General features: G+C 33.0%; 10 protein-coding genes across 10 annotated transcripts, besides 2 other annotated features; 5 read left to right on the forward strand and 5 right to left on the reverse strand.

Annotated features, from left to right (window-relative positions):
* Positions 1-19260: part of a mobile genetic element that runs on past the window's edge.
* TVAGG3_0702490 (uncharacterized protein) lies at positions 24-452 on the reverse strand (the record flags this gene model as incomplete). Its single annotated transcript, XM_001325057.2, has 1 exon — positions 24-452. One exon carries the CDS (start codon positions 450-452, stop codon positions 24-26), a length of 429 nt encoding a protein of 142 aa, XP_001325092.2.
* Positions 795-1652, forward strand: TVAGG3_0702500 (uncharacterized protein; the record flags this gene model as incomplete). The annotated part of the gene is made up of 1 exon (XM_001325059.2): positions 795-1652. The coding sequence occupies one exon, from the start codon at positions 795-797 to the stop codon at positions 1650-1652; it is 858 nt and encodes a 285-aa protein (XP_001325094.2).
* On the reverse strand, positions 6675-6983 carry TVAGG3_0702510 (uncharacterized protein; the record flags this gene model as incomplete). Its single annotated transcript, XM_051243438.1, has 1 exon — positions 6675-6983. The coding sequence occupies one exon, from the start codon at positions 6981-6983 to the stop codon at positions 6675-6677; it is 309 nt and encodes a 102-aa protein (XP_051090025.1).
* Positions 12626-13752, reverse strand: TVAGG3_0702520 (organellar and viral DNA polymerase type B; the record flags this gene model as incomplete). The annotated part of the gene is made up of 1 exon (XM_051243439.1): positions 12626-13752. A coding segment is annotated over one exon (1127 nt), but the record flags the coding sequence as incomplete, so codon positions are not given.
* Positions 16818-17403, forward strand: TVAGG3_0702530 (uncharacterized protein; the record flags this gene model as incomplete). The annotated part of the gene is made up of 1 exon (XM_051243440.1): positions 16818-17403. A coding segment is annotated over one exon (586 nt), but the record flags the coding sequence as incomplete, so codon positions are not given.
* Positions 17897-18424, forward strand: TVAGG3_0702540 (protein of unknown function, DUF4107 family; the record flags this gene model as incomplete). The annotated part of the gene is made up of 1 exon (XM_001309481.1): positions 17897-18424. One exon carries the CDS (start codon positions 17897-17899, stop codon positions 18422-18424), a length of 528 nt encoding a protein of 175 aa, XP_001309482.1.
* Positions 18571-19005, reverse strand: TVAGG3_0702550 (uncharacterized protein; the record flags this gene model as incomplete). Its single annotated transcript, XM_001309482.1, has 1 exon — positions 18571-19005. One exon carries the CDS (start codon positions 19003-19005, stop codon positions 18571-18573), a length of 435 nt encoding a protein of 144 aa, XP_001309483.1.
* A 1869-nt stretch (positions 19261-21129) lies between the features above and the next one.
* Positions 21130-22830, forward strand: TVAGG3_0702560 (protein serine/threonine kinase protein; the record flags this gene model as incomplete). The annotated part of the gene is made up of 1 exon (XM_001309483.1): positions 21203-22705. One exon carries the CDS (start codon positions 21203-21205, stop codon positions 22703-22705), a length of 1503 nt encoding a protein of 500 aa, XP_001309484.1.
* A 550-nt stretch (positions 22831-23380) lies between these two features.
* Positions 23381-23424: a mobile genetic element.
* A 45-nt stretch (positions 23425-23469) lies between these two features.
* TVAGG3_0702580 (uncharacterized protein) lies at positions 23470-25038 on the forward strand (the record flags this gene model as incomplete). The annotated part of the gene is made up of 1 exon (XM_001309484.2): positions 23727-24410. The coding sequence occupies one exon, from the start codon at positions 23727-23729 to the stop codon at positions 24408-24410; it is 684 nt and encodes a 227-aa protein (XP_001309485.1).
* Positions 25039-25118: 80 nt separating this feature from the next.
* TVAGG3_0702590 (ribonuclease inhibitor domain-containing protein) lies at positions 25119-26632 on the reverse strand (the record flags this gene model as incomplete). Its single annotated transcript, XM_001309485.1, has 1 exon — positions 25193-26524. The coding sequence occupies one exon, from the start codon at positions 26522-26524 to the stop codon at positions 25193-25195; it is 1332 nt and encodes a 443-aa protein (XP_001309486.1).
* Positions 26633-26779: the final 147 nt, after the last annotated feature.

The following is a 26779-nucleotide window of genomic DNA, read 5'->3' on the forward strand; positions in this document are numbered from 1 at the left end:
TTACTTCAGATAAAAATATCTATTTACTTCATTATTCTCACTCTTCTTCTTGGTATTCGTGGTGGAAGTTGTTTCTTGACATTTTCAATGAACTGTACATTCTCTTTTGTCTCGACTTCTTTCACTGGTGGGTCAGGGTTCTTTGACTCGGTTTGCTTTTCAATGAAATTCACGAACTTTGCAATAAGCTCTTGGTTCGTTATTGAAAGTACATCTGGCTTCTTTTCTTCTTGTTCTTTTGGTGGCTCAGTTTGTACAGAAGGTTTTATATGGGCTTCGCCCTCGGTGCCATGCACCTTAATGTTGTCGCTCTCTGTATTCGCTAATGGAACCTTTCTTTTTCTTACATATATTTTACCATCTTTACTCTGACTTACATAATAGAAAGGATGTTGTATTCCTCTGGCGTCATTTAATATAATAGACTCTCGTTCTGATTTTGACAAGCTCATTTTACATCGGTTAAAGTTTTAATTTAGTTTTTTATCTACAGTCAAATGACTCAGTCAAATCCTACGGACAAGACCCAAGGGGTCATAGATGTTGAAGCATTGAAGAAAGAAATTCGTGAACAAATTTTATCCGAACTGAAGGAACAAAAACCAGAACAAAAGCCAGAGAGACCAAAGAGAAAACTTAGTGAAAAACAACTAGCTGCATTAGCTGCTGGAAGACAGAAGAACCCACGTTTGCTGGCGAAAAAAGCTAGAGAAGAAGCAAAAGCAAAGGAAGAACAAAAAGCAAAGGAAGCTGAAGCAAAGAAAGAGTAAATGGTTTATTTTTATCCAAACTAAATGTATAGACAAATACCTTTATCTGTTGCGTTCAGTAGTGAAAACCCTGACGTCAAAATAAAGGGGAACAGAGTAACGTTTAAGTTTCCAACAGACTGGATTGTGAACATAAATGAAGAGAAGTACATTGGCATAACATCTATGTATATAACACGTGCTTTCAGAAAGGTTGACTTTATACTTCAAGTCGAGATAGAAAATGACGAACAGTCTTTAAGCGCCCAAAACATTCACATATACAAATACTTTAAAGACGATACAACATTGTTGCAATGTATGATTTCATTTAATGAGATGTTCGAGAAAAAGTTCAATATTGAAGTACAAACTTTACAGCCTTTACGTGAGTTTCTTGCACAACTGAAAGAAGAAGGTAGTCAGCCACAACTTATAGACTTTCATTATGAATTTAATGAAAATGAAGATGGAACTCATGACTGTCAGTTTGTTATATATTCACCATTCAATGAAGTCGCTAAAAAGAAAGAAAATCCATTACGTATAAGGTTTCAAATCTCTGAACCCAATGAAGACTTCAAGAATGTTTTCAATTATGATGCAATACTTCCGAGGAAAAATGAATTTTCAAAGATTGTAACACCTGGCATTTGGGATAGAAAGCAAGCTATATTATATTCAAACTTAAGTAAGGGAGTTGAAAATGAGTTCATTGGTCATACAAGAACTTCACCACTGTCAAATCCTAAGTATTACAAGCTTACTGGCTTCAATCGTGAGTTTTGGATAGACATGTTCTCCACTCATGACCATAAGTGCCCAGTGTTCTTACCTCCAGATGGGAAAGATTGTTTATACATTGAAGCACAATTGTTAAACTCTACAATAGCTGTATTGTAAATGACCACATAGGCTTCGCCCATGCCGCTAGCGGCTTATTTTTATCACAAATGACCTCATTGCTGACAAAAATAAATGACCTCAGAACTTCAACTTACGAATAAAGCTTGTTTTAGTCGTTATTGAAAAGTTGAACTTTTCAGCAAAGCAAGGTTGACATGACTTACATAAGTCGAATGCAATCTCTTGACCATCATAAAGTGCTTTGTAAAGTTTCATTAAACTGAACTCAGAGTCTTTGTCATATGTTCCAACAGGTATGTGAATGTTCTTATCTTCATTGTAATAGCATTGTATAGCTTCAGGAAACATTTCATTAGCGGTTAAAGCAATAACATCTTGCTTCACGCCTTTCATTCTGCAGTGAAATGCAACTTCATTTAAATCATTCGTGAGTAAGTCTATGTAGGTCTTCTTTCCACAGAAAATACTTTTATAAGCTAAACTTTGTTTTCCAGGTGTTATTTCTGCAAAGTCGCTATGAAATTGACCAAGGTTCTTTCCTATAAGTTCTCTACCGTATCTCTTCTTAAACTCTGCTGCAAGCTTTGGGATGTCTTCATTATATAAGTGCATACTGTCGGTATCCTGGTAAAATATTTGAAGACCCATGTCCTCTGCAGTACAGAATACTTCATTCATAATACGTTTTGACATAGACAGAATATTAACACCAAGTGGACAGAAGTTAAAGTGTCTGCAAATGCTTTTCGTTAGCTTGAAAATAGTTTTATCTGAACCATCCAAACCTTCGAACTTCACTATATGGTTGTAATTTCTTATAGCATATCTTATAGCATCTTTGTCATCTACTATGGTTATTTTTGACTCAATAGGAGATAGAATAGTTTTGCCATAAATGCTGTTCAGAATGAGTTTTATAATTTCTTGTAAGGGGTTTTCTTCTTTCTTATACTTTAACCTTAACTCAAACAACTTCTTTACTTCATCTCTTATTCTCATATCTCTGTTTCCATCGTAATAGTATCCTTGCAACACTTCACATTTGACACCTTGATATTTTATGAGGTCTTGTAATGTTATATGGTCAACATACATGAGACAGCAAGTGTTTGAACTTCTTGGAACGTTAAGTTCTGGATTTAGTTCAGGGTCGCAAACTATTAAATGAAAGTGTCTGGGTATACCAATCTCTGTTATCTTAATGAGAACAAAGAAGCCAGACATAAACTTTTCACCAATGGGTTCCTTTTGGTCATCATCGAATAAATGTCTCATGAGATACTCTGTGTTTAACATTTCTTCCTTCAATACTTTTGGAATACCTTCTAAAGTATAAAGTCTTGCTATAGCTGAAGGATATAATGAAACAGTGTCGAAGTCAGCAATGAGTTTCTTTTTGCTCTTTTGTTTCATGTTATCTGACAACATACATCTTCCACCTTGAATGCATCTCGAAATAAATTCTCTTGGTTTATTTGAGAGGTCATAAAGATTTCCATTCGGGAAGTATACTCTGTTCTCAAACAATTTGTTAGCAATTGAACAAATACTAACGTAGTCATAAACGTTTAAATCAAACTCTTTCAATAAGTCATTGCGGAACTTTACAAAACCTTCTCTTAAAATTCTTACATCTTGTTTGCAGTAAAACGTGCTATATTTTTCTAAGTCGAAGTGGTTCTCATCTATTCTGCAACCTTTGATGGAATCTATGTTTTTCATAAATGTATCTGCATCCCGGATAAACTTACATGCTTCAGAAATGACACCAGTTCTGTTGTCATTTGCTAACAAAACACTGCTGTAGTAGTTATATGGAAATACTTCTTTCGGTCCTGTTTGTAAGTTAAACATAGCAGGAAATAGTTTAAGCTTCTTATTTATAACACTGTAAGAGTCTTTTATAATAATTGCCCGTCCTTTATATAAACCAGTTATTTGCATTGTTCGTGAACCTTTAATGATGGGAGTTCCTTTCACTTCTGTCATGTGTCTTAAGATGAAGTTTATGTCATAACTGAGGTTGTGAAAATATATTAAACTCTTGTCAGGGAGTCTTTCCAAAAATTCTGTTGCACAGTTTTGACCCCAAATGCTTTCACTCACTGAACCATCTTCACTGTCATAACAGATGTTAAAAGCTTTATGAAAGCCATCCGTACTACACTCAAAGTCAGCAAAGAAAACGTGCTCAGGAATGAATTTACATTTAGCTTTATTTACTTCTTTTGACTCTGCTTTCTTCTTCAGTTGTACACAATACTTTGGAGCATATGTCAAATCTTTAAATGGTGCAAGGTTCTGTTTATATAAGTCAGTAGTATATGTGAAAAGTTCTCCATAAGAAATAGGTTCGAAATATTTGCACTCCCACAATGTTTTCATAACATCCCATAACGGTGTTGTTCTATCATAACGAACTACATATTTATCTTCTCTCTTTGTATAAATCTTCATCTGTTTCTCAATGTTCATTCCACCACAAGCTTTGAGAATTTCTTTATAGTTTCGAATGAAGTATGTTGTCATTGGAAGTCTTTCATTTAGCATGTAGTGGTCTTCAACAAGAAGTAAGTCAATAGTTCTAACAGTTTCGCATTCTTTTGGTATATATCTCTTTATTTCATTATGTCTTGAGTCATTGAAATAACCAATGGTAACATTAAATGCTATACCTGTTGCGTCAGAAATTTCTTGTACTTTACTTTGAGGAAAGTCTCTAACACGAATGACTTCTCTCATGTGGTCAATAGTTTCTTCATTTACTCCAGCCTGAATGCAAGCATAAACGAAACAATTGTCCTCTGTCATAAGTATTGCAGTTCTTTTGTTCAGTTCATTGAAGATTTGGTAGCGTTCAAGATTTATAGGTAATGTGCAAAGATACTTCCATAACTGACCGCTTCTCTTCTTATAAAACTTCTTTTCACCATTATCTTTTCCAAAAGCTTTCTATAAGTGCTGGGTTTCCTGTTTGCTTAAGAGCTTCCAAAATGGCTTTCTGGTCATTTGTCAGTGTGCTTTCATCTCTATATGGTCTCTTTTTTGGTTTGCCTTTCTTTACATCTGACATCGTTAAGCCTTCATATTCTGTTAAATCATACATCTTTATTTCAGTAAGATTCTTTATGTTTGTCAAGAAGAAGTCATAGTGCATTTCAACAATACCTGCAGCATTTGCTTCTATCTCTGATATAAAGTTCTCCTTCAAGAGCTGATGTAGTAATGTTCCAATATTATTGAGGTTTAACGTAGAACATTCATACTTTCCACCAAGTTTATAACATACCATCCATCTTGTTGCGAGTTTATTAATTTTTCTCTAAGAGTCTCATGAAAACCTTACCGAAATGTTTGTGTAAATATTCTCTCTGTTTGGTTCATCTAAAGCTTCGATGTTAAAGTCAATGAGTCTATTGCCTGTCTTAACATTCCTCTTCCTATTCTCTTCATCTTTCTTTAACCATCTCTCACCTTCTTTTGGTTTGTCGTCAATGGAACGAATGACATCGTTAGCTTTGCGAACTTGTTCTATAGCACTTTTAAACATCTCTCTTCTCTGTTGTTTCAGTGTGTCGTCTCTTCTTCTTGTTTCACCAACGTTTGCATTTGTTATGTCAAACATCTCTTGACGAACGTCATGCGAAAGAGCTTTACGAGTATGACCAACGTTTGCATTTGTTATGTCAAACATTTCTCTTCTTACTTCATGAGGTACTGAACGTCTATGATATAAGTCAATAGCAACGTCATTTAAAGGAAATGCTCTTGCATGGACTTCGTCCTCGCCGCGTTGCGGCTTTATGAACTCATGAATTCTATCATAAGTTATTTCACCATTGTAGTCATTGAGGATGTCAGCGAGTGCTTTTTTGTTTGTCGCGTAATGTTTTGCAACATCTATATTAGCTTCTGTAAGAAGTTGTTTTATTTCCGAGTGTTCTAACTTAGACAACTTCCGATACATCTTTAGTAGGAAATAAAAAAATATTTTTTCGAAAAAATAAACTTAGAAAAATTATTTCTTTATATATTTGCCATTCCGAACTTCGAAAAGATGTTTTATACCAGCATAGAATTTTTCTCTAGAGCTTGGTCTTATATCGTTTTCATGACAATATTTTCTATATTCTTCATATAAAGCCTTTTTTTCATACATTTTATAAGGACAATCTAACCAGAATAGCGCATATCCATTTTCGTTATCTAGGTCTCTATATGTTTGTGGAATTTCGCTTTCTTCTGTTTGTAGAATTTCGCCTTCACTATTTAGTTCTATGTATATATATTGTGGAATTTCGCTTTCTCTATTTAGTTCTATGTCTATATATTGTGGCTTAAAAGGATGTGGGCAAGAAGGGTCTGGCGCTATGTAAAAAGTTAATTTTTTCTGTCATCTTTTCTATCGGATAAAAATATTTTTTGAAAAATTAGATTACATTTTTTTAAGTTATTTTTCAAAATAATTTAATATTTTTATTTTAATGAAACACATGCAAGATTGCAAGTTCTTTTCATACAATGCTCTCGCTACTGCCATCAAGAATGAGTTCAATGGTCTTCAAACGTAATGTTATCTTTAACAAGAAGTTTGTGAAAGAATCTAAGTTCGGTCAGTATGTCAGACCATTAGCTATTGTCATTGACCGCAAACGTTATACTTCACAAGAGTTAGCAGTAGTTTTGAAACAAAAGGGTTTCTTCGTGAATGTCAAAGATACTCATTATACTGTTATAAAGAACTCCAACATTGACTTCTTCAGTATTGCTAAATCTTTCCGAACAGAAAGAATATAAGAAGGGTGAAACATCTGTGAAATATTATCCTTCATCTCTGAAGACAATAACGAACAAAGATGTTATACAAAAGTTCTTACCAAAGGTTGAAGAAGCTTCTATTGACATTGACGAAGGAAGTGAAATGGTTGAAGAAATTGACCCTGAAGCTATTTAACCAAAAATATATTTTTGGTGAAGAGGTGAGATTTCACCTGTTTTTTCACCTCATTCTCTCTTCGTTAATGTTGTCGTGACTTCTTCGTTAATGTTGTCGTGACTTCATTCTTCCTCTTTGAAGTTATCGAAATATTCTGTTATTTTTTCCTTCAGTAATGGTAAGTCTTCTTTGAAGGTAAGTATTGTGCAACCTTTGATGTCATAGTGTGTTTGAGGAAGAGTATTTTTGACAATTTCTTTTATTTGCTCATTCGGTGTCATTGAAATCGGTAAGTTTTCACGATAGAACCAGTTTCTGTCAGATTTATATATTTTAGCAAGGTCGTAAAAGCTTTTGTTGTTTCTTCTGACTAAATGCAACATAACCATATCTCTGTCTTCTTCATTCTCCAACTCTTCAGTATAAATCATATACTTATAGTTCTTTTCCTTTCCTTTTGGTACTGAACGCGGTATTCTTTTCTGTATGCTTTTGTCTTTGGATTCAATGACTTCATCTTTTGCTTGAAGTTTCTTTTCCATCTCTCCACGTTCTTGTCTGTGAAGTTCGTCAAGAAGTTTGTAAATATTCCAAGCATAACGTGGTGAAGCCCACATTGCAACTGCATTTACTAAAAGTCTATGAACATAATATCCTCTCAAACCGTTTGGCAATTTTTCACGGTTTTCATAGAGTTTTGGCGACTGGGATTTTTTACCTACTCGCTGTTCTTCACTGTTTTCAGAAAAAAGTACGTCTCGCTGTGCTTCACTTAATAGTTCTATGGTGCTTTGGTTCCTAAACCAGTCTTTAGGAAGCTTAGTATCTGGAGCAAAACAAGCCGTCAAAATACTTTGCATTTGGTACATGTCGTCTTTGACAGAACGAATGAGTCTCAATTGTTTGTTATACTGTATGTATTCGTATTCTTCATTTATGACTTCATGAACGATAGCAGTTGTTGTGTTCTCTAATGTTGACATATCTGTCTTTACATACAGGATAAAAAAATAAATAAAATAAAAACTAACTTTATTTTTTTTGAGATAAACACTATTTCTTCACAACATTAAATTTTATCCTGTATGAAATGACTTTAAAAAGATTATTGACTGACTTCGAATACTATCTCATTGACGCACTGACAGACCCTCAAAACTGTGTTGAAAGTTCTTTAAGCTTTAAGATTGAAGGTACGACGCATTTTGTCTTCACTTACGTATTGAAAGAATATGACCGTTATCATAACGAAGTGAATCAAACACTAATAAAATTTGTAGATAAAAAATTGGTTAACAATGATATTTTAAACGTGAAGACCCAAACACTGCTGGAGATGATGAAGAATACAGACAAGTTATTGAAAAAATAACGCAAGATTAGATGCAATAGAAAAGAAGTTTAATGAATGTCTTACAAACACGTATGAATATCTTATGCAGTGGGAAGCCAGATGGAAATAAATTTACGTCAAATATGCAATTTATAAAATCTTATGTCGACAGGCTACGTAGCACAGTGGTCTAAGGTGGTGTTATGGAGGGGTCAGGGTCTGTGGTTCGAACCGCGACAGCGCCGTATTTTCTTATTTTCTTTATTTGTCTTGTTTGTCGTGAATAAAAAGTGTCATAAAAGTGCTCTATCTTCCACGGGAATAAATAAAAAATTTACTTTATTTCTTCTTTATTTCTTTGTTCCCGTGGAAGAAGGGTTTTTTGCCGTTTTTTCTCAGCCGAAATCAACGATTTTTTCATTTTTGGAATCCTTAGCAAATGAGGAATCTTTTCTCTCGTGGAAGCTTTGACCAAAAATATAATTTAGGTGAAGAGGTGAGATTTCACCTCTTTTTTCACCTAATTTTCACCTCTTTTTTTCACAAGCGTTTTACATGAATTGTACGATGTATATTTGAAATCCTAAACAGTTTTGTAGCTTCTATTTCTTCGCTGAGGATATCAAAAGTTTTAACAATGCCGAAGTCTCTTTATATTTCTTCTTGACGTCAGATAGAAGGAAATCTTCTACTGTTGGATAGTTTTTGTTCAGAAATGCTAACATGTCCATTTTATCTTCTGCTGGCTTTTCTGCTTCTTTCTTTAAGTCTGCATAGTCGTTTCGCATTCTTTCTATCTCTTTGACGGAGTAGTTATATTTCCTTATTGCTGCTTTACATTTTGAACATTGTGGGTTCATTTTTGCATTATACATTGAAATTTGACCTGCTAGAACAACTAAAGCGTCAATTGCTTCTTCATCTCAAACATAGCGGGTCTTAGTTGTTCGTTCCATACTTTGCCTCTTCTATCTTTATCTCTTATTTCCCAAACACATTCAGCAACTAACGAAACAAAGTTGTCGTAGGTCTTAAATTCTTCAGATTTATATATGTCAGAAACATTCTTATATACCATATCGCAATCTTTGTCCATAACTTTATGGTTGCAATGAAAACCAAGGAATTCATAATTTACTTTACGTATGAACTTCTTTATTTCTACTGAGTCAGTTGCTTTGACTTCAATTTCGTCGAATTCAGGAATAGTTAGTTTTTGATGCTGAATTTCAGGTAGTTTAGGTAAATGGTCGATGAGGTCCTCCATTTCATAAAGATACTGTTCATTTGTTTCATCTTTCGCACTACAGTCTAAATTACTTGTTAAAAGTTCCTGCTTAATTTTTTGTATTTCTGTTTCGAAAGTAAATGAAGAAGGAATGAAGCTTTCCATCTCTACTAACATAGATGTTGGATTCATGACTAACGAGTTTGGTGAAGTTGTTGTGGACAGAGTCCCGCCGTTCGCGGCTTGAATTGTTGTTGTGCCGATTGTTGAAATCATATCTTTTATACAAAATAAAAAATAAATAAAAATAAAACTAACTTTATTTTTTCTATCTTAAGGAAATTCACGAAAATTCAAGAGGTGAAAAAACAGGTGAGAAAACAGGTGAAATCTCACCTCTTCACCTATAATATATTTTTGTCTGATTTACATCCAACGAAAAAGTTTAGAAGAATTTTCTTATTCTTTCTGGCATGTTTTTATCTTTCCAGTACTCCCGCTCTAATGGTCCCAGATGAGTTGGTTTAGATTCTCTCAAGTTCTTAGATGGTATAACATCTTCAACGCCTCCTTCATATCTTACTTTATAAGTGTCATCGTTTATGTTGTAGTCAAGTATTTCAATAACCACTCCTCGCTTTGCTTCGTCAATGGTTTCAGCAAGTTTGCCATTACTACTTTCGACTAATTTATGACGAGGGTAAAATGCTATGGAGTCCCGTCAGCAGCTTTTATAAGATATCCATTACCTTGCGTAGAGTCTACGATATAATAATTTCGACTTAACCTTAAACGTTTCTTTGTCAACGGTTTGTCGTCAAGAACTACACGAACTTTTGTTCCAGGAATGAGAGTAAATTGTGTTGAATTTCTGATATTTTGTGTTTGACTTCGTTTCTTTTGTATATACTTTTCTTCTTGTTGTTGTGTCATTGAATTTGGTGTATGTCCTGTTGTAGAATGTGTTGAGGAATTGTAAACTTCGATGAAATGTTTCATTGTTTCTTCGGTAAAGTCTCGCTCTTGATTTAAATCTCTGAGAGTCCTTATGAAGCGGTTAATGATACCGAGTATGTTATGGTTATGGTCTTCAGTAGTGTAGTGAGTTATGTTATGCTTAATGAGAAATTCTGTGATTTCGTTGCTGAGGTATGCACCGTCTTGGTCTGATGTTAAAATACTTGGGCTATGTTCTGCTACAAACTTTTGTAAAACTCTTAACACTTCATGAGTTCCTTTATTTCTCATTATATACGCAAAAGCTTTGCGAGTGTTAACATTAATGAAGATGAGGAATGGTTTATGTCCTCCTTTTCTGCTTTGAATGAGAGTGTCAAATTGGTATGCGTCAGGAGTGTTGGAGTAAATTGGTAAAAAGTAGTCGTAAGGATTTATTTTTGTTTGATGTACAACATTTTTGTCAAAGAACCTTTTCACTTCAGCTCTGTTAGTAAATCCCGAACTCTTTGCAGCTTCATTGAATTTCTTAAAAGACCTCCATGGATGTTGTTCGAATACTTCTTTCAAGCTCATTTATGTAAAGTTAAAGATTTTAACCAACTCGTATCCAAGCGTGCATTGTTATATAAGGAGGCATATAATCTTTTCCATTACCTGCTGGGTCTGTAATACCAGCTACAACATGTGTATGATTTCCTGCAGTTCCACAGAAAATACCTGTGCTAACATCTTTGGGGTCATCTGAGATATCATATCTATTCATTCCCTGTCTATTCGAACCCGCTGCAAGATTTATATAACCTCTTTTTGTTATTGAATGTGAATGGTTTCCTTCCACAGATGTTCTTCCACTGAACCTATGCATATGTGAAGGAAGGTTTTCAATACCTATTTTCTTTGAACCTCCCATCTTCATTGACTGCGTATTAGTGTAGAATGGAAAACTGTCAACTATTTCATACCATCTACCACCAAATAAAGTGTTTGGATTTATTGGATTCATAGACGTATAAACAGCTCCTATAGGATATATTAAATCATATATGCTCATAACTCTATAAACATATTCTAAAGAACTTATGTCATTAAATACCATTTGGAATGTATCTCCCGGATGAAATGTTGCATTTGTTCCACTTTTATAATGTAATGTTAGTTCAATAGAATTATCCAAGAAAAATTCAAAAGTATCTGGTTGAAGACCTCTAACAAATTCAAATGGAGTTGCTGGTTCACCATTTATAATTTCTGTTGTAAATGTCATTGTATCTGGTTTCGAAAATTTCTTTGTTAGTTCTGTATCCACATAAGTTTTGTCGGCTTTACTGTCTAACATTGCTGGTAGTTCATATGCTTCAAAGTTTCTGGCATGACCTTCGATATTCCTGCAACTCTTATCTAAATTGTTAAGAGTATCTTTTACGCTTGTACTCGGATTCTCTAAAGGTGCACTTGAACCCAAATCATAGTTCAATATTATGTCGTCTGCTCTAACAGTAGTGAAGGATTTATGTGTATGATTTTTGTCGGCTTTACTGTCTAAAGAAGTTTGAAGTTCATTTATATCGGAGATATTGTGTTTATGAGATTTCAAAACTTTGTTCGTTGCGTCAAGTTCTGTTTTGTCAGCTTTACTTTTAATAGCATCTTCAAAAGTTATTTTTGACTTAACTCTCAAAGTAAATCTTGGTTCAACTAATACACCGTTAACAAAGAAGTATGAAGCATAAATTTCAGCGTTATAACCAAATGATTGTGGTGCTATACCTGTGTCATACTGTACAGTACAGTGTATGTCATAACCTTTAGCACGAATGAATTTATATCTTCTTTCATTAACATTTTTCGTATTCACTTTTTCACCCTGTGTTAAATATCCATGATAGTCCGTTATAATCTGTTCATCAGAACTTATATAATGAACATGGTTTTTGTCTGCTTTATTGTCTAAAGAAGTTTGAAGTTCATTTATATCGGAGATATTGTGTTTATGAGATTTCAAAACTTTGTTCGTTGCGTCAAGTTCATTTTTGTCCGCTTTACTATTTAATGTAGCTTGAAGTTCATTTATATCGGAGATATTGTGTTTATGTTCTTTATCTGCTTTTTCGGCTAATTTCTCTTCTATCTCATTTATTTCAAGTTCATGCCTACCACCACCTCCCGAAGAAGTATTTTTCTTCAGCTCTTGAAGAACGTCCACTTCGCCATCTTTGGTGTCAATAATGAGACTTTGAGTTAAAACCTTTCCTGTCTTAATGGATGTTTGTAAAACTTCTTCTTCACCGTGTTCGGGGTCATGGTCGTCGTCATATCTTGTGAAATCAGAGATGTTGTCATACATTAAGCATATCTGTCTCAAAAGTTCTGCTATTTGGAATTGGAACGAAAGATATACAGAACTTTCATCATCTCCTAAAGTCAAGTCTGCTTTCTTAAGTATTTCTTGAATGTATGCAATGAGAACAGAGTACCTTGGAAAATATTCGAACAATATTTCATTAGCTGTTGGTTTTGGTGGTTCTTCTGGAGTTTCTGTTGTTTCAGTTCCTTCTGGAGTTTCTGTTGGAGTTTCTGCATCTCTTGACTTCAATGCTCTTGCTCTCAAAGACCTAAATGTTAGAGCACCGGGTTTTACAAAGGACTTTATAAATGCTTTAATAGTTCCTGGTAAGTTATTGTTAGCATTAAGTAAGTTCCTTATGCTTCCATCATGTACGTCCATAGCACTATGTAAAAAATCTATACTTTTCTTGTAGTCAGCAATAGACTGACTGTGATTTTTTAAAGATTTGTCAATACCTTTAAGCCAATCTTCATGCATGTCTGATACTGAGCCAAGAATATCATTTGCTTCCTTTAGTGTATTTTGTGCTTTTCGTAAAGTATCCAATCCCGTACGTGCATTGTTTGCTATACGTCTTACAGTATCTATTTGACTCCTTGTTTCTTGCATCCAACCAGATAAAGTTTTAATAGTATCCGAACCATTTGAAATGAAGTTCAAAGCATTTTTAACATCATCTAAAGCTTCTTCACCAAGTACTGCCCATATCTTTCCGATTTGGTATTGAAGAACTCCATATGAAGCAGCTGTTAAACCAGTATTTATAAGGTCCCATATCCATGATTTAGCAGTTTTTCCATCCTTTCCATCCTTTCCATCCAAACCGTTTTCGCCTTGAGGTCCTTGTATTCCTTGAGGTCCTTGTATTCCTTGAGGTCCTTGTATTCCTTGTGGTCCGGTGTCACCCTTCTCTCCTTTCAGTTCATCTTTATGTTCGTTATAATATTCTAATGTCATAAGGTGTACATCATTACTGCTACCAGCAACTCCTAATATTTGTTTCTCATTCATGACTAAATTCTTTAGGCATTTAATGTTGTCGTCAAATCGAAAGCTCTTTAACAATTCAATGAGAACATTCAGTACTTTCACTAATGAGGCATCTACTGTAGAATTTATATATTGCACCGTTCCATCATTTATGATAGGAACTTTACTTATTGTAATGAATGGGTCATAAGTGTTAAAAGTATCGAAATCAATGACTTTTTTAGTTTTTCCATCGTCAATGACTAAATCATTGCCTTCAATGGTTAAAGTTGAGTTTTCGTTTACTAGTTCATGTGCTCTTCTTGCTTCATTTGTTTCATACGCATATGCAGCAATAGTCATATTTTAATGAGAATAAAATGTTGTTCTATTTGCAAAGTACTGACCCAAACGAATACGGAACAGTAAAGCTACAAACAAACTTAGGTCTTCAGAATGAAGCGCTTGCTTTCAGAGTTGTTGACTTCAATACTATCGCAACTTTTGTCATAACAGATGAAACAGATTTCATGGAGTTTGAAATAGATGGAAAGAAGCATGAAATAAGATTTCACAATAATGTAGAATATAAGATGGAAACATTAGCTGGAGTGTTAAATGCGCTCATAAATACTACAATAAACAAGGAGAACGAAGAAAACTTAATGAATGTTAAACTTATTGCAGGAGTTTTGAAGTTCAGTTATGCGAAGGAGTTTAAGATAACACGAATGAGTCATAGAGTTCAATTGCTTCTGGGAGCATACCATATGACATTTCCTTTGAAAAGTATTGACAAAACGATTGAGATGAAATCTGTTCCATACGTATGTTATGGCAATTGTTTATACATTGAGTCAAAAATAGCTAATGTCACAGGTATTTCAGGAGTTAATAGTAAAGGTTCAGTAGAATATAAGTCTTTCTGTTATGAAGTAAATTCAATGTTCATTCCAAACGTTCCTGTCATAGCAACTCATTTAGGTAAATGGGTTCGCATTAGTCCTCATAATTTGAAAGACATGCAATTCAGACTAGTTGACTTTCAAGGAGAGCCTGTAGAACTGAAGGCACCAGTGCGAATGACTGTTGAAGTAGACTTTTTAGAAAATATTAAATGCAACAGCTTACAAGAGAACTCAGAGCTAAAAATATAAAGTATGAATGTTATGTATTAGGTCATGAACTTTGGTTGTTGCTGTTTGATGAAACAAATGAGTTAGTTATGTCAGTCAAGAGAACAGAAAAAGGCGTCAAAGGCGCCGAGCGCAAAGCGCTATATTGTGTTAGTGAGAACTGCACCAAGTCAATAAGATTAGGTTTGCATTATGAAGATGAGTTCGATACTGTTGAAGAAGTTTTGGATAGATATTACAAATTGCTAACTTGAAATTTTTTTGACTAACGGCGCAAAGCGCCAAGATGGGCTCAAAGAGCCCTCCTGACTGCTTTAATTTACTAAAACATATTTCAAACATAATTTATATTCTGTTGAAAGTTTTGTATACTCGTTCGAATATTTATACTTAAACTCAACTCCTGGAGTACCTGGTATTTCAATGATGCGGATGTTACCTATTTTCATGAATGGTGGCGTTTGACCACAGCATTCGATTTCAGGGTCGAGATAGTCAATGACACATTGTTTCCCTGTTATTCGTGATATAACATTTTCAAGGTCCTCCTTTGTTAGAATTATTTGGTTCTTGCTTATAAGATTTGTCAAAAGCTTCTTATCGTCTTTGAGTAAGATAGTTTGATATAACTGAAGAAGGTAATGGTCTACGTTATCTGAAGGATTTGTTTGAACATTTGTGTAAGGGTTGTCGTTGGCTTCTCTTGAAAGAATTTGGTCCAGTGGTGGATACTCTAACTTAACATCTGATGTAGCGTTAGCGTTTGAAGCTGAGTTTAAATTCACGGCGCCATGCGCCAAGATGGGCTCTTTGAGCCCTCCCGACTTAAGTTCTGGTTCTTTTTCTTTCAAACACTCCGAACTATAGTTCTTTATGACAATATTGTTTGTCGTTCGTGAGTCAACATTTGATGTTGGTTCAATTGGAACATTAACGGCACCAGCTAAGATGGATTTGCTTCTCATTTCATATAGAATAAAAACCTTTTATATGTATGAAATGAACAATATACTCGACAAGGGTTTGAATGTAAAGCTAACGAATGAAAATATTGTTGAATTCACTGAGACAGGTGCTGTGTATAAAGATGTAGAACTACTGAACAAAAGAGCTAAGGGAAGAAGCAGGAACATGAACAAAGGGTGGAAGCCTATAAAAATTTATGTCAATGATGGCTCAGGAGGTTCAAACATAAAGTATGCAGAAAGTTATAGAGTTTATGCGCTAAAAGGTGAAAAGCCTTCATTTAAGAACAGCTATTCTAACGCATATCCTCAAAAGTTAACGGATGGGGAAGTGGATGATATGAATGACAGCAAAAATATTAACAGAAATGGCGACAGAGATGCATGGAATTTGTTTACCATCAGTCAATTGAAGGTTAAACTTTAAAACAATGTTGGTCGTTCCCATGGAATATTTTTGACTTTAATGGTATTAGTCATGATATGAATCTCAAGGTATGAACGAGGAGAGATGAGAGACTTATATGCTTCCCAAATTTCTTCAAAAGGTAATGTTATACCTGACTGTTTCCAAATGAGTTCAATATCATAGCGTGAGAAACCTTGAAAGATAACGAAGTCAGTTATGAGACGTTTTATGTTTAAAGCTAAAAACCTCCATGTTTGCATAAGTATTGCTACAGTTAAGTGGTAATGTCTGACTTTAGTAATGATGTTAGCTAATGGTGAGTCAGGCTTTGACACTAAACCTTTTCCGGCGAAGTCGTCGCAAACGAGCAGAGTGTTTGAAGGATACTTTTTGAAGGGGTATTTTGAAAGTTTTGACAGAATGTAGTTTGTAAGTCGTTTCATATCGTAAACTCCTGAGTATTGACGTAAGTGGTGTTTGTCAATAATTCTTTCCATCTCTTCTGAAGTCTTTTGCATTCCTGACTGTATAAATTCAACGATGGCATAATATTTCCTCTTACGTCGAATGTAACGTTGAAGAAATTCAATGAGTTCGCTATCTGGAACTTTAACGACAGAGGCTTGAACTTTTGACATAAATGTTTTCGCTGTTGAGTCCATAGAGTCTGAAGTTGCTGATATAATGATTTGGTCATAATATGAATCTTGACCTAAACGCTCTGTTATGAGTATATGACGAATGAGGTTAAATGTCTTACCTGACCCCATCTTTCCACAATAGAAATAAACACCATTTGAACAGAACTCATAGTCCTTACTGAAAGGAAGAATAAGAGAAGAGTTAAGTTTGTCTGTAGTTTCATTCATGTCTTCATCTACGTCATGTATTAAATGCTTCATTTTATCTCCATTAAAAATGCAAGTCAGAAATATTCAGAACATAGCACCGAGTCTAACTGACAAGAGTATAAAGATATACTATGAACACGTTATGATGAAACCAACCAAAATTCAAGAAAGTCAGTATACTTATGAATATCCAAGACACTGGGTAGAGTATGTAGGAGGTGAGAAAGCTATTGAAATAAGACAAGTTAGAAGTATTCCAGCAGGAAGGACAATATTATTGAAGAACTTTAATGTTTTGAGATATAATGATGAGACAAAGAAGCAAGATAGTTTTCCTATTGCTGTGTATGTGAACCTAGACACAGGAGATGACATGAAAGTTTTTAACACAAAGCTTCAAACGGTAGTGAGAGAACAACTGACTGCGGAAGGACACCCATTACCTTCAGAAGTTACCATAGCGTATAATTTTGAAACAAATGCAATAGATTTTAAAGTCGTCTCTGCAAAGAAGTCAGGTTTTACATTTAATGAAGCAGATGTATATTCGAATGAAAACTTCAAAGCTATTGCATGGTTAGATAATGACGATTGCTTTAAGAAAATATTTAAATTCAGTGACTCAACGATGTCAATAGATGACCTTCGTGGAATGTTACCATCGACGTTTACAGTAGAAGGTTCAGCAGGATTGCTTACAAGATTGTCAATTGGTGGTATTTGGTCTCGTGAGAACATTGTTATAAAATCCAGTATAAGTGAATTTGCTGAAGAATCTATATTATGTCTTTCAAACTATATGTATTCGCCGCCGAAGCATTATAGTATAACAAACTTTGTCAGTAAGTTTAATATAAGACTTGTTGAACCTTCTTCAATGAAAGATGTTGTGCTACCCAAAGACGGAAAGGATGGACTCATTATTGAGATGATTTTAATAGCATATTAAATGAGCTTGTTTTTAAAGGTCATTCATGATGAAATAACTGTTGTAGAAGATGTTAGCAATTGTTCAGACATTTTGAAGCGTATAGATGAGATAAGAAAGAAGTTTATGAATGAGAATGTTTATGTTTCATTGACTTTTCCAGTAAAGAGAACTTTTATGAGATAATATTGAAGAGAGATGATTTTAATATGGTGTAAATGGTAGCTTGGGCAGCTTTAGGCGCAATGGGAACAAAAGCATTAGCATTTGGAGCAAAAGCACTTGGGGCTTATGACGCAGTAAATAAAATGAGTGGAGGAAGAGTTTCGAAGACATTAGATGCAAATAAAGGAAAGATTGGAGGCTGGGTTGCAAAGAAGTTAAGATTAAATAAAATAGGGCTCATAAATAAAGCATCCAATTTGGTTGCGACTGAGTCAGAAAATGCTTTAGGAAAGGACGATGAGTTTGCAAAACATGCAAAAGACTTTAATGACCAGATGAAAGGTGAAACAATGCATTTAAATAGAGTCGATGGAACTAAAGAAAATGTTTCTTCTCCACCAGTAGTTCTTCCGTATGGTCCCTATGGAATGTATGGAAACCCTTACGAAAGACCATTTGACCCATTGACTGGTGGAAGTAACTGGTATCATTACGGACGAAGAAGAAAGACAGTTAAGCTGGAGACAGACGTGAAGAAAGCAACTAAAAAGAAACCAAGGAAGAGAGTTATAAAGCAATGAATTCAACATGGTTAGAAAAGAGGTTAGAAAACGTGTTAGATCTAACATTCTAACATAAACATTATTTTTGTGCTATGTTTTCATACGTGTGAGGGTGGTGATATCATTAATTTTTATATAAATGACAGAACAAAAATATAACATTTCTACTCAGCAGGAATGAGACCCTTACTGACTATGTATTCGTTTAATGCTTGATGAAAACAATGGTACATATTATCGTATGGGTATACACAACGTCTGTTTCCATCGTCGTCGTATATGTAGAGCTCAAATCCAGTCCAACCTTCTTTTGTACAATATGTAGCTTTATTTAAGTATGCATTTATGTAGATAAGGCAATTTTCTTCATCGCTCCAGAAATAATTTTTCGTCATTGTTGAAATAGTTTTCGTTCCTCTGCGACCATAAGGAATGTATGCAATGAACTTTGCGTCATATGGGATTGTAATATATTCAGGGTTTCTTTCATCGTCAATGGGTCTGTCTTTGTTAAAATGCATGTTTCTCAGTTTTACTTGAGTTTTGAATAGTTCACGGAAACGTTCTGGGAAAGAGTCATAGTAAATGTAGTCGGACATGTCTTTGTAATGAAATAAAAAATTTAAAAAAATAAAAATAAGGTTATTTTTATTTAGTGAGGACGGTAGTGAAGTCGTTAGTGAAGTCGTTAGTGAAGTCGTTTATGTATCAGATGGTTTTGTAAATATTTAAGGTTAAGTTGGTGTTTGTGTTTGTGTTGTAAAATATACGTTACCGGTTTTGTAAAGTGTCAAACCGTTAACTTGGGTAAGGTGGAACGCAGTGCCGCCGTACCCAAGTTAGGGATACTAACTATTTTTCGTTCATTTATATTAATTTTGTATTCCCGATTTACATTCACTAGCAAATCAATGCATTTCACACTTTAAATGACAATTAAATTCTAAGACATTGCTAGAACTGCAATTTCCATAAAAAGTTTTAGTGTAAATTGCTTAAATAAATAATTATTTTCATTATTTTTCTCCAACAAGCTTGAAAATCAAACGAAAACTTTACAAAATACTTATTTACTCATTTGTAAATATAAATTTCTAACAATTTTTATCCTGAATTTAACATAATACTGTATTTCTAAAATTTGCACTAGTTCATTCCTAATTGATGCTCGGATTTCGGTATTCCATATGTGGTATTACAAAAACAAAAATTTTTGTTGTCAATCAATCTCATTGAAATTATTGGTTTTCATATAGAATGCCTATATATCCAAAACAGGATAACAATTTCATTCACTAGGTGATTAAGTCGTTTTTACAATTATTTTATATCCGATTCTTTTTCAATAGAATTCCTATCGTCAAATTATTTTTAAAAACAAATGTTATTACAAACCTGATATTGATTTTATTTTTCTAATATTTAATAATCTATTTGAAAAGTTCACAAAAGTTAATGGTATCATTTGGTAATCAAATTCCTGATAAAGTGATAAAATATAAATGATATGCTAAAAATATTTTTTTGATTTGTCCGGTGCAACTATTACGCAAAATCTCGTAATGCTTTCAATTTTATTCCATATCAATCTATCCTCATATCTCAAATTGTCTTTTATAATTTTGTTCTTTTTTTGCAAAAATGGAAATTGAGAGGTTAAGAATTCAATTTAATAAGGTATTAGCTATTCGTTCTTATTTGTTTTTAAATTATAAGACATCATCATTTTTGCTAATTATTTTTAATGATAAAAGTTATTCATTTCCCACAATTTCCCAAATTATCGCATATTTATTGTTTTGTTCATTTCGTTTATGCTACAATATACATATCTTGTTTAAGTCATTTTCATGATAAAATCACAAAATTTCCCATAAAAGAATTGAACCTTTCAACAACCTAGAAAAGTTATGTATTTATAACATATATGCATAATCCGATTTAACCTTCTATTCATGTTGCTTATACTCCCACATATTTATCATGAGAGATTTTTCAAACACTTTCAAATCAATGTTTCACTAAGTTTTTGAAGTATAGATCTTCTCATTGTTTCAGAATCTTTTATAGATTTTTTTATTCATTGAGAAATTTTGCAAATTACCTCAGACTTTTCAGAGGATTGAGTGGCAACTCAATCCTCTGAAATAGTCTGTGGTAATTTTTAGTCTCTACACTATTTCAATATAAGCTCCATTTTTAAACAGTTTTTAAAAATCGAGCATTGAAAAGTGTGATGAGACTTTCTCATTATCAAAATCGTTTTAAAAAAAATGAAATTTTGTCTTGACTTTGATCAATATCAAGTAGCAAGTGCTTTTCAAATGCCTTAATTGTATTATTATCAATCTAAAATATTAATAATGATCGTAATTTGAGAGTTTTATATTCGAATCGTAAATTAGTTGATTGTATTCCATTATTTTCATAGTTGTTAATTTCAATTAATTAGATTATTTCTGAAAACAATAGAATTCATAAACATGTTTAAAATATAGCTTACCTTAAAGAACATTTAAATACCTGCTAAGAATTGTAAGCTTATTTTCGATATTTTTTAGAATTTCTAAAAAAATATGGTCAGAATTAAGGTAATTGTAAACAGTGAATGCCTGAAATGGCTCAGAATTGTCGATAGCAATATTTTAAAAATGTCTTTTGGCTCCTAAAGCACCTTTGATTGATAAGATTTTAGAAACCATTTTCAGATTTTATTTTTAGTGTCTCCCCCTAAAATTTGTGTAAATTGATAAAAACAGAAGATATAAAATATACGCTTTCTTTCAATAAAAAATTATGGAAGCTCCACCGAAGAAAGTCGTTGAAGCTCCCCATCGATCCAAGAGTGAGATACTTAGATCAGTACGTCAGATGCTAGAGAATGATTCTGATCAGATGGATAACTTTCAAAATCTTGTGGCCCAGCCAATCTTAGAATTTCTAAGAGTCCACGAAGATCAGTACAAAGACTGGCCAGGTGTGTGGAACCTGTTTACAGGCTTTCCTTCGTATTTTAAATTCTTAAAACAAATCGCACGCGAATTTTCAGAAAATTGTCGTGATGCAAATATTACAGGTCCATTTACTTCATGGGTTCAAACTATACCACGTATAATATCATGTTATCTTGGATTCTTTCATGATTACCATATTAATAATGAATTGTTCAATCAAATTCGCCAATCTTTCGAAGATTTTAATTCCGTTTGTTTGAATGGAGAGAAGGAGTTTGGTATGCTTTGTAAGGATTATTTTAAAGAACTACTTAATTTTATACCCAAATTGCTCAAAGAGCTTCAGCCAATGAGATTTGTAATAGCTCCTACAGCAAATGATTTCTCACAACTTGAAAATGTTGTTGATCAACTTCAATCTGCGATTCAGAAGTCAAATGCTTCATTAAATGATGATGTACCTCAAAAATACGACGGATACTTGTTCATGAAGATCAAGGCACATGATTTCTTCGGAACTGTTTCAGAGGCATTCAAACCAGATACAGGAGACCGTTACAAAGCTCATATTATTTCAAAAGTTTCAAATAGATCGCAATTATATACAGATCAGATTAAAATTATGCTTGAAGCCACTCGTAAATCGCCAAACATCAACATTCTTAAGGTAGTTAAGATGATGGAAGACGAATTATTTTATTATGTAATATTTCCTTTCACAGAAGAAATGGAATTATCAGCAATTCTTCAAAGAGGTGGTAAACTTCCAGAAGAAGCAGCTAGACCAATCTTCAGGCAGCTAATGCACGCGATACAACATTTACATTCGCTTGGCATTGTTCACGGCCATATAACCCCTCAAAACATAATATTATATAACGGAAAGATTAAACTCTACGACTTCTCTTATTGTCATTTCGCTAAAAGAGGAGAGAAAAAAGGACAAATTTTGAATTCTACGGCTTATGCATGCCCAGATTCATTAAAAGGTCGTGTATTTGATGGAACTGCTGCTGATATCTGGTCTGCTGGCGTAATTCTCTTTGAATTATTAACAGGAAAACCATTATTTAATGCAAAAAATTCGGACGTTCTTAAAAACAAAGTTCTGAGATGTACGATCGTATATCCAAAAGAATTCTCGCCGTCCATCATTCCTTTACTTCGTGGAATCTTAAATCCATTGCCACAAGAAAGATTAACAATAGAACAGATTCTTTCTCACGCTTGGATGAAGAAGATCCATGAAGTGACAATGAAAAACTTACTTGCTGCTACCCCGCCTGTTTCTCCAACTGTTTCTCCACTTGCAACTAGACCCGGATCGCCATTTGGCAAAAAATAGTTTATTTTATAGATTTTTTGTTATTATTGTGTTTATAGATATAAATATTTCATGTTATTTAAATTTATACCTCGAAATTTTGTTGCAATGCAATCAAAACTTTGAATATCGAAGCTATGACTTCCACGCTGTAACAATAATCGAGTTTCATTGTTTTACAGATAATAATAAGAAATCGAATAAATCGATCGTTGGAGAAAAAAAAGCAATCGAAAATTTCAAGGTTTTTCATCGCCAATTGTTGATTTTGGTGAAGAAATATGCATAAATACTATTGTATATTGAGAGTTCGAGTAGATATTCTATTAATCATCCATACCGGTAAATTTTGCATTCAAACTTGGAGTTCAGACTTTCGGTTAATAAAAAAGTATGTGTGACCAGTTGTCAGCCAGAATATTTTATCAATTTAGTCGAATGTCACATATCAAATTGATTGCAATTAATTTACTGGCTTTTAGGAGAGAAATCCACTAATTATAAAAAATTATACAAAGGATTAATAAAATTCAAAAGTTAAAAGCTAAATTAATGAATTGTCGGAATGAATCCATTACGGCAAAATTTCCCAACTTTAGAAAAGGAATAGGAACCTCCAAATCAATGATTCTATATCAGTGCTTTGTCGGTTCCTATTCCTAATCAAAGGTTCGAAAACTTTGGTGCAATCGATGCTGAAAAATATATAGTCTATCTATATATCACCCAACCTCGAATTCTAACTCTAAGTCCTGCGATTTTCCATATTGCGTCATCAAACTTTTCTATCCATTAAATAAAGAAAGATTAATTTGATAGAATATGTGACACGATAACACAAGCAGCATTTGATAAGCATAAGTTTTATGAAATGCTCCAAATATTGTTTCATAATGCATCACAACTAAAATCATGAAATAAAAATTTTAAAATTGTCACTTTTTTTAAAAAAAAGTGTAATTGTGTTGGAATTACCCTCATATCAATAGTTGATTTCGTATTGTTGATTTCGGGAATAGTTTTTTGGAGTGTTGGATCAGGTATGGAATATTATGAACAGATTCCTTTTTTAATTTCAATTCCACTTTATCCAGACCCTTCTTCTCCATATGATAAATTATATGGATTACCACATGACATGATACCGGTTCAAACGAATTCAACTAATCTAACATTTTCTACGACTTTTTTGTCCGGCTACAGCTCGAACGTTGATTTATATCTTTTCCATAATTTTTGGGGATACAACTTTGAACTGCAAGCTACAGACTCTACAGGAAGAATCGTTTTAGACACAGATTTTAGTTTAAATCAAAACCTCTCAAATCCGCAAAAATCAAACATTTCTCGATCATTACTTCTTAACAATCCCATTAAAATATACGGGAAAGACATTGTTGAGATCTTTTGTCCATATGAGACACAAATTACAGACAAACTTGGTCTCAATTCCACATCACAGCTCATCTTTGCCAATATAAATCCAAATGTGTCTTCGTTACATCTTGGAAGTTACAATTTCAAGACATTAAGCAACGATTTGAGTTTTACGTTCACAAACTTTACGGCATATCCATACGATTACGTTTCTATACCACAAGCATATATTACAGGCTATCGTGAAACAAATAAGAAGAATTTCCTCATCACAGGCCCTACATTATTTGTAATATTTGTAATACTATTTTTCGTTACGATATTCCTGGCTTATGTTTCTTATGAATAATATTAATAACAATTTTGTTTGTTTTCTTTTGTTTTTTTATTCAATTTCCAAAATCAATTCAATTTCGGATGTTTTAGTAATAGAAGAATGTATGATTACACTTACTAATGAGTATCTCATTGAGTTACAGTGTTATTTGATGCAATGAAAAATTTATATTTTTTCATCAACCCAACCAAGCACTGTTTTACTATTAGAGTCAACTTGATATCATTTGGTTCAGTTTGCAGGCTTCTATTTGAAGAAATTCAATTTGAATTTTTTGGATTCTAGAATTCTTATAAATGTATACTATCGAATTTATTGTTTGTAAATTTTTTGTTTAATGCAGATTAAATAAAAATCATTTTATTAATTTTTGAACCTAAATAAAGTTGTATTTTAATAATGTGCATGTTTCATCATTTTATATACCTAGAAATTTGATCAACTTTAGTTGCATGTGGTGAATTTAAGGAATAAATTCTCTGAAATATATGTTCATTTGATATTATTGGTATCAGCAATTAACATCAGTCAAATTGCATGGAAAGTTGATTTATTTGATATTTCTATAAGGATTATGAAATGATGGCAAGGGAATTTTATTTTCATAATGAGTCATGAAATTATTTTTGATCAAATCTAGTAATTAAGTGTGGGATTGATTTTACTTGAGTGAGATATGATCAATGCGCTAAAAAATAATTCAGAACAAAAATATTATTAAGCAAGATTGATAAAATAGTTTATCATTTTATTACATATAAATAAAAATTACATAAACATAAAGTTGAACTCTATTATACATTGCCAAGCATCAAAGTCGAAGTGATTGAGTCAAATCTTCTTTTATGAGCTTGGTAAGCTTTGTAAGAAACGAAAATAATGATACCAGACAGAACAGCAACAACAAGAACTGTACCAATAATAATCCAATTACGTTGTTTTGTTGTAATTCCAGATTTATTATCTGGTTCAACAGAAGGACAAGTTCCAGACTTGTCAATTGTTACATTCAAGCCAAAGAAGGTCGTTCTGTTATAACTAGATGGTACAAAAATGGTCACATTTGATTCAAAAAGTGACATATTTTTATCATTAATTTGATCGGCGCAAAAATAGAATTTTTTCAGACTTTGGCATCCGCTAAATGCTGTCTGATCTATTTTAGAAACACTTCCTATAATGACCATTTCTTGGAGAGAAGTACATCCCATGAAAGCTTTTTCTTCAATGGAATCTAAGTCCCCTAAAATGACGCATTTTTGTAAATTTTTACAATTTTCAAAAACACTTGAAGGAATATGAGTTACTTTTGCAGGAAGTTGTATTGATGTTATTAATGTTCCTTTGAATGCTGATGCTCCGATGAAATATACAGCTTCTGAAATGGAAATTTGTGATAATTTAGAACATTCCTCGAAAGCTCCGTTACCTATGTAGCCTGTAGTAGGTGCAAGTGATATAGATGATATCTGTGTGTAAGATAATGCATAATCGTAGATTCTTATAAGTTCATTTGATAATGAAATTGAATTCAACGATTTGCAATTGTAGAAAGTGTATGGAAGTAATCTTTTTACATTATCTAGTTGAATTGACTCTAATGAAGTGCAATTTGCAAAGCAGCATTCACCAACAAAAGCCAATAAATTTGATAAAGTTATTTTTTTGAGATGAGAGCAATTTGCAAACGCATAAAGCTGTATTCTTTCAACTTTTTCGAGTGATATTGTTTTAATGTTAGAATTCGTAAAAGTATACATTTCAATTTTTGAAACTTGCAGATTTAGTGATTTAATTGAAGTATTTGCAAATGCAGATTGTTTTATTTCAGGCGAATTGTGTGGTAATTCTATGAAAATCAAATTTGAGCATCCTTCAAATGCAGATTCACCAATTGTAGCAATTGGTGCTGTAATTGAAACATTTTTGATATTACTTAGGTATTGAAATGCGTTATCTGGTATTTCTGTATATTTTCCTTCAATGATAACTGTGACAGCAATTTGATTTGGATCTGCTTCATCAATTTGTTGTCTTGAAAATGTAAAGTCCTCTCCACCTATTAGCAACTGATCACCATTTAAGGAAACAGAGGAAATAGAGTGGATAGAAAGTAAAGCAAACATCAATATGATAAATTGAGAAGCTTACCGGAGATACAAACAGAATTGCTAAAATATTTTCTTTTTCGATCAGTATTCTAATGAATCAAAAATATGACTCCAATTCAAAATGAATTTCCTCATTACGACACAAAATATACAAATTCTTCTATAAATTTAAATTAAATATTGTGTTTATTCTATTTTATGTGATAAAAGTGGAATATCATTGATTTTCAAATTTATGGAATTTCAAAATGCTTTTTATGACATAATATT

This window comes from Trichomonas vaginalis, chromosome III (genome assembly GCF_026262505.1).
Source record: "Trichomonas vaginalis G3 chromosome III, whole genome shotgun sequence".
Classification (NCBI taxonomy): Eukaryota; Parabasalia; order Trichomonadida; family Trichomonadidae; genus Trichomonas; species Trichomonas vaginalis.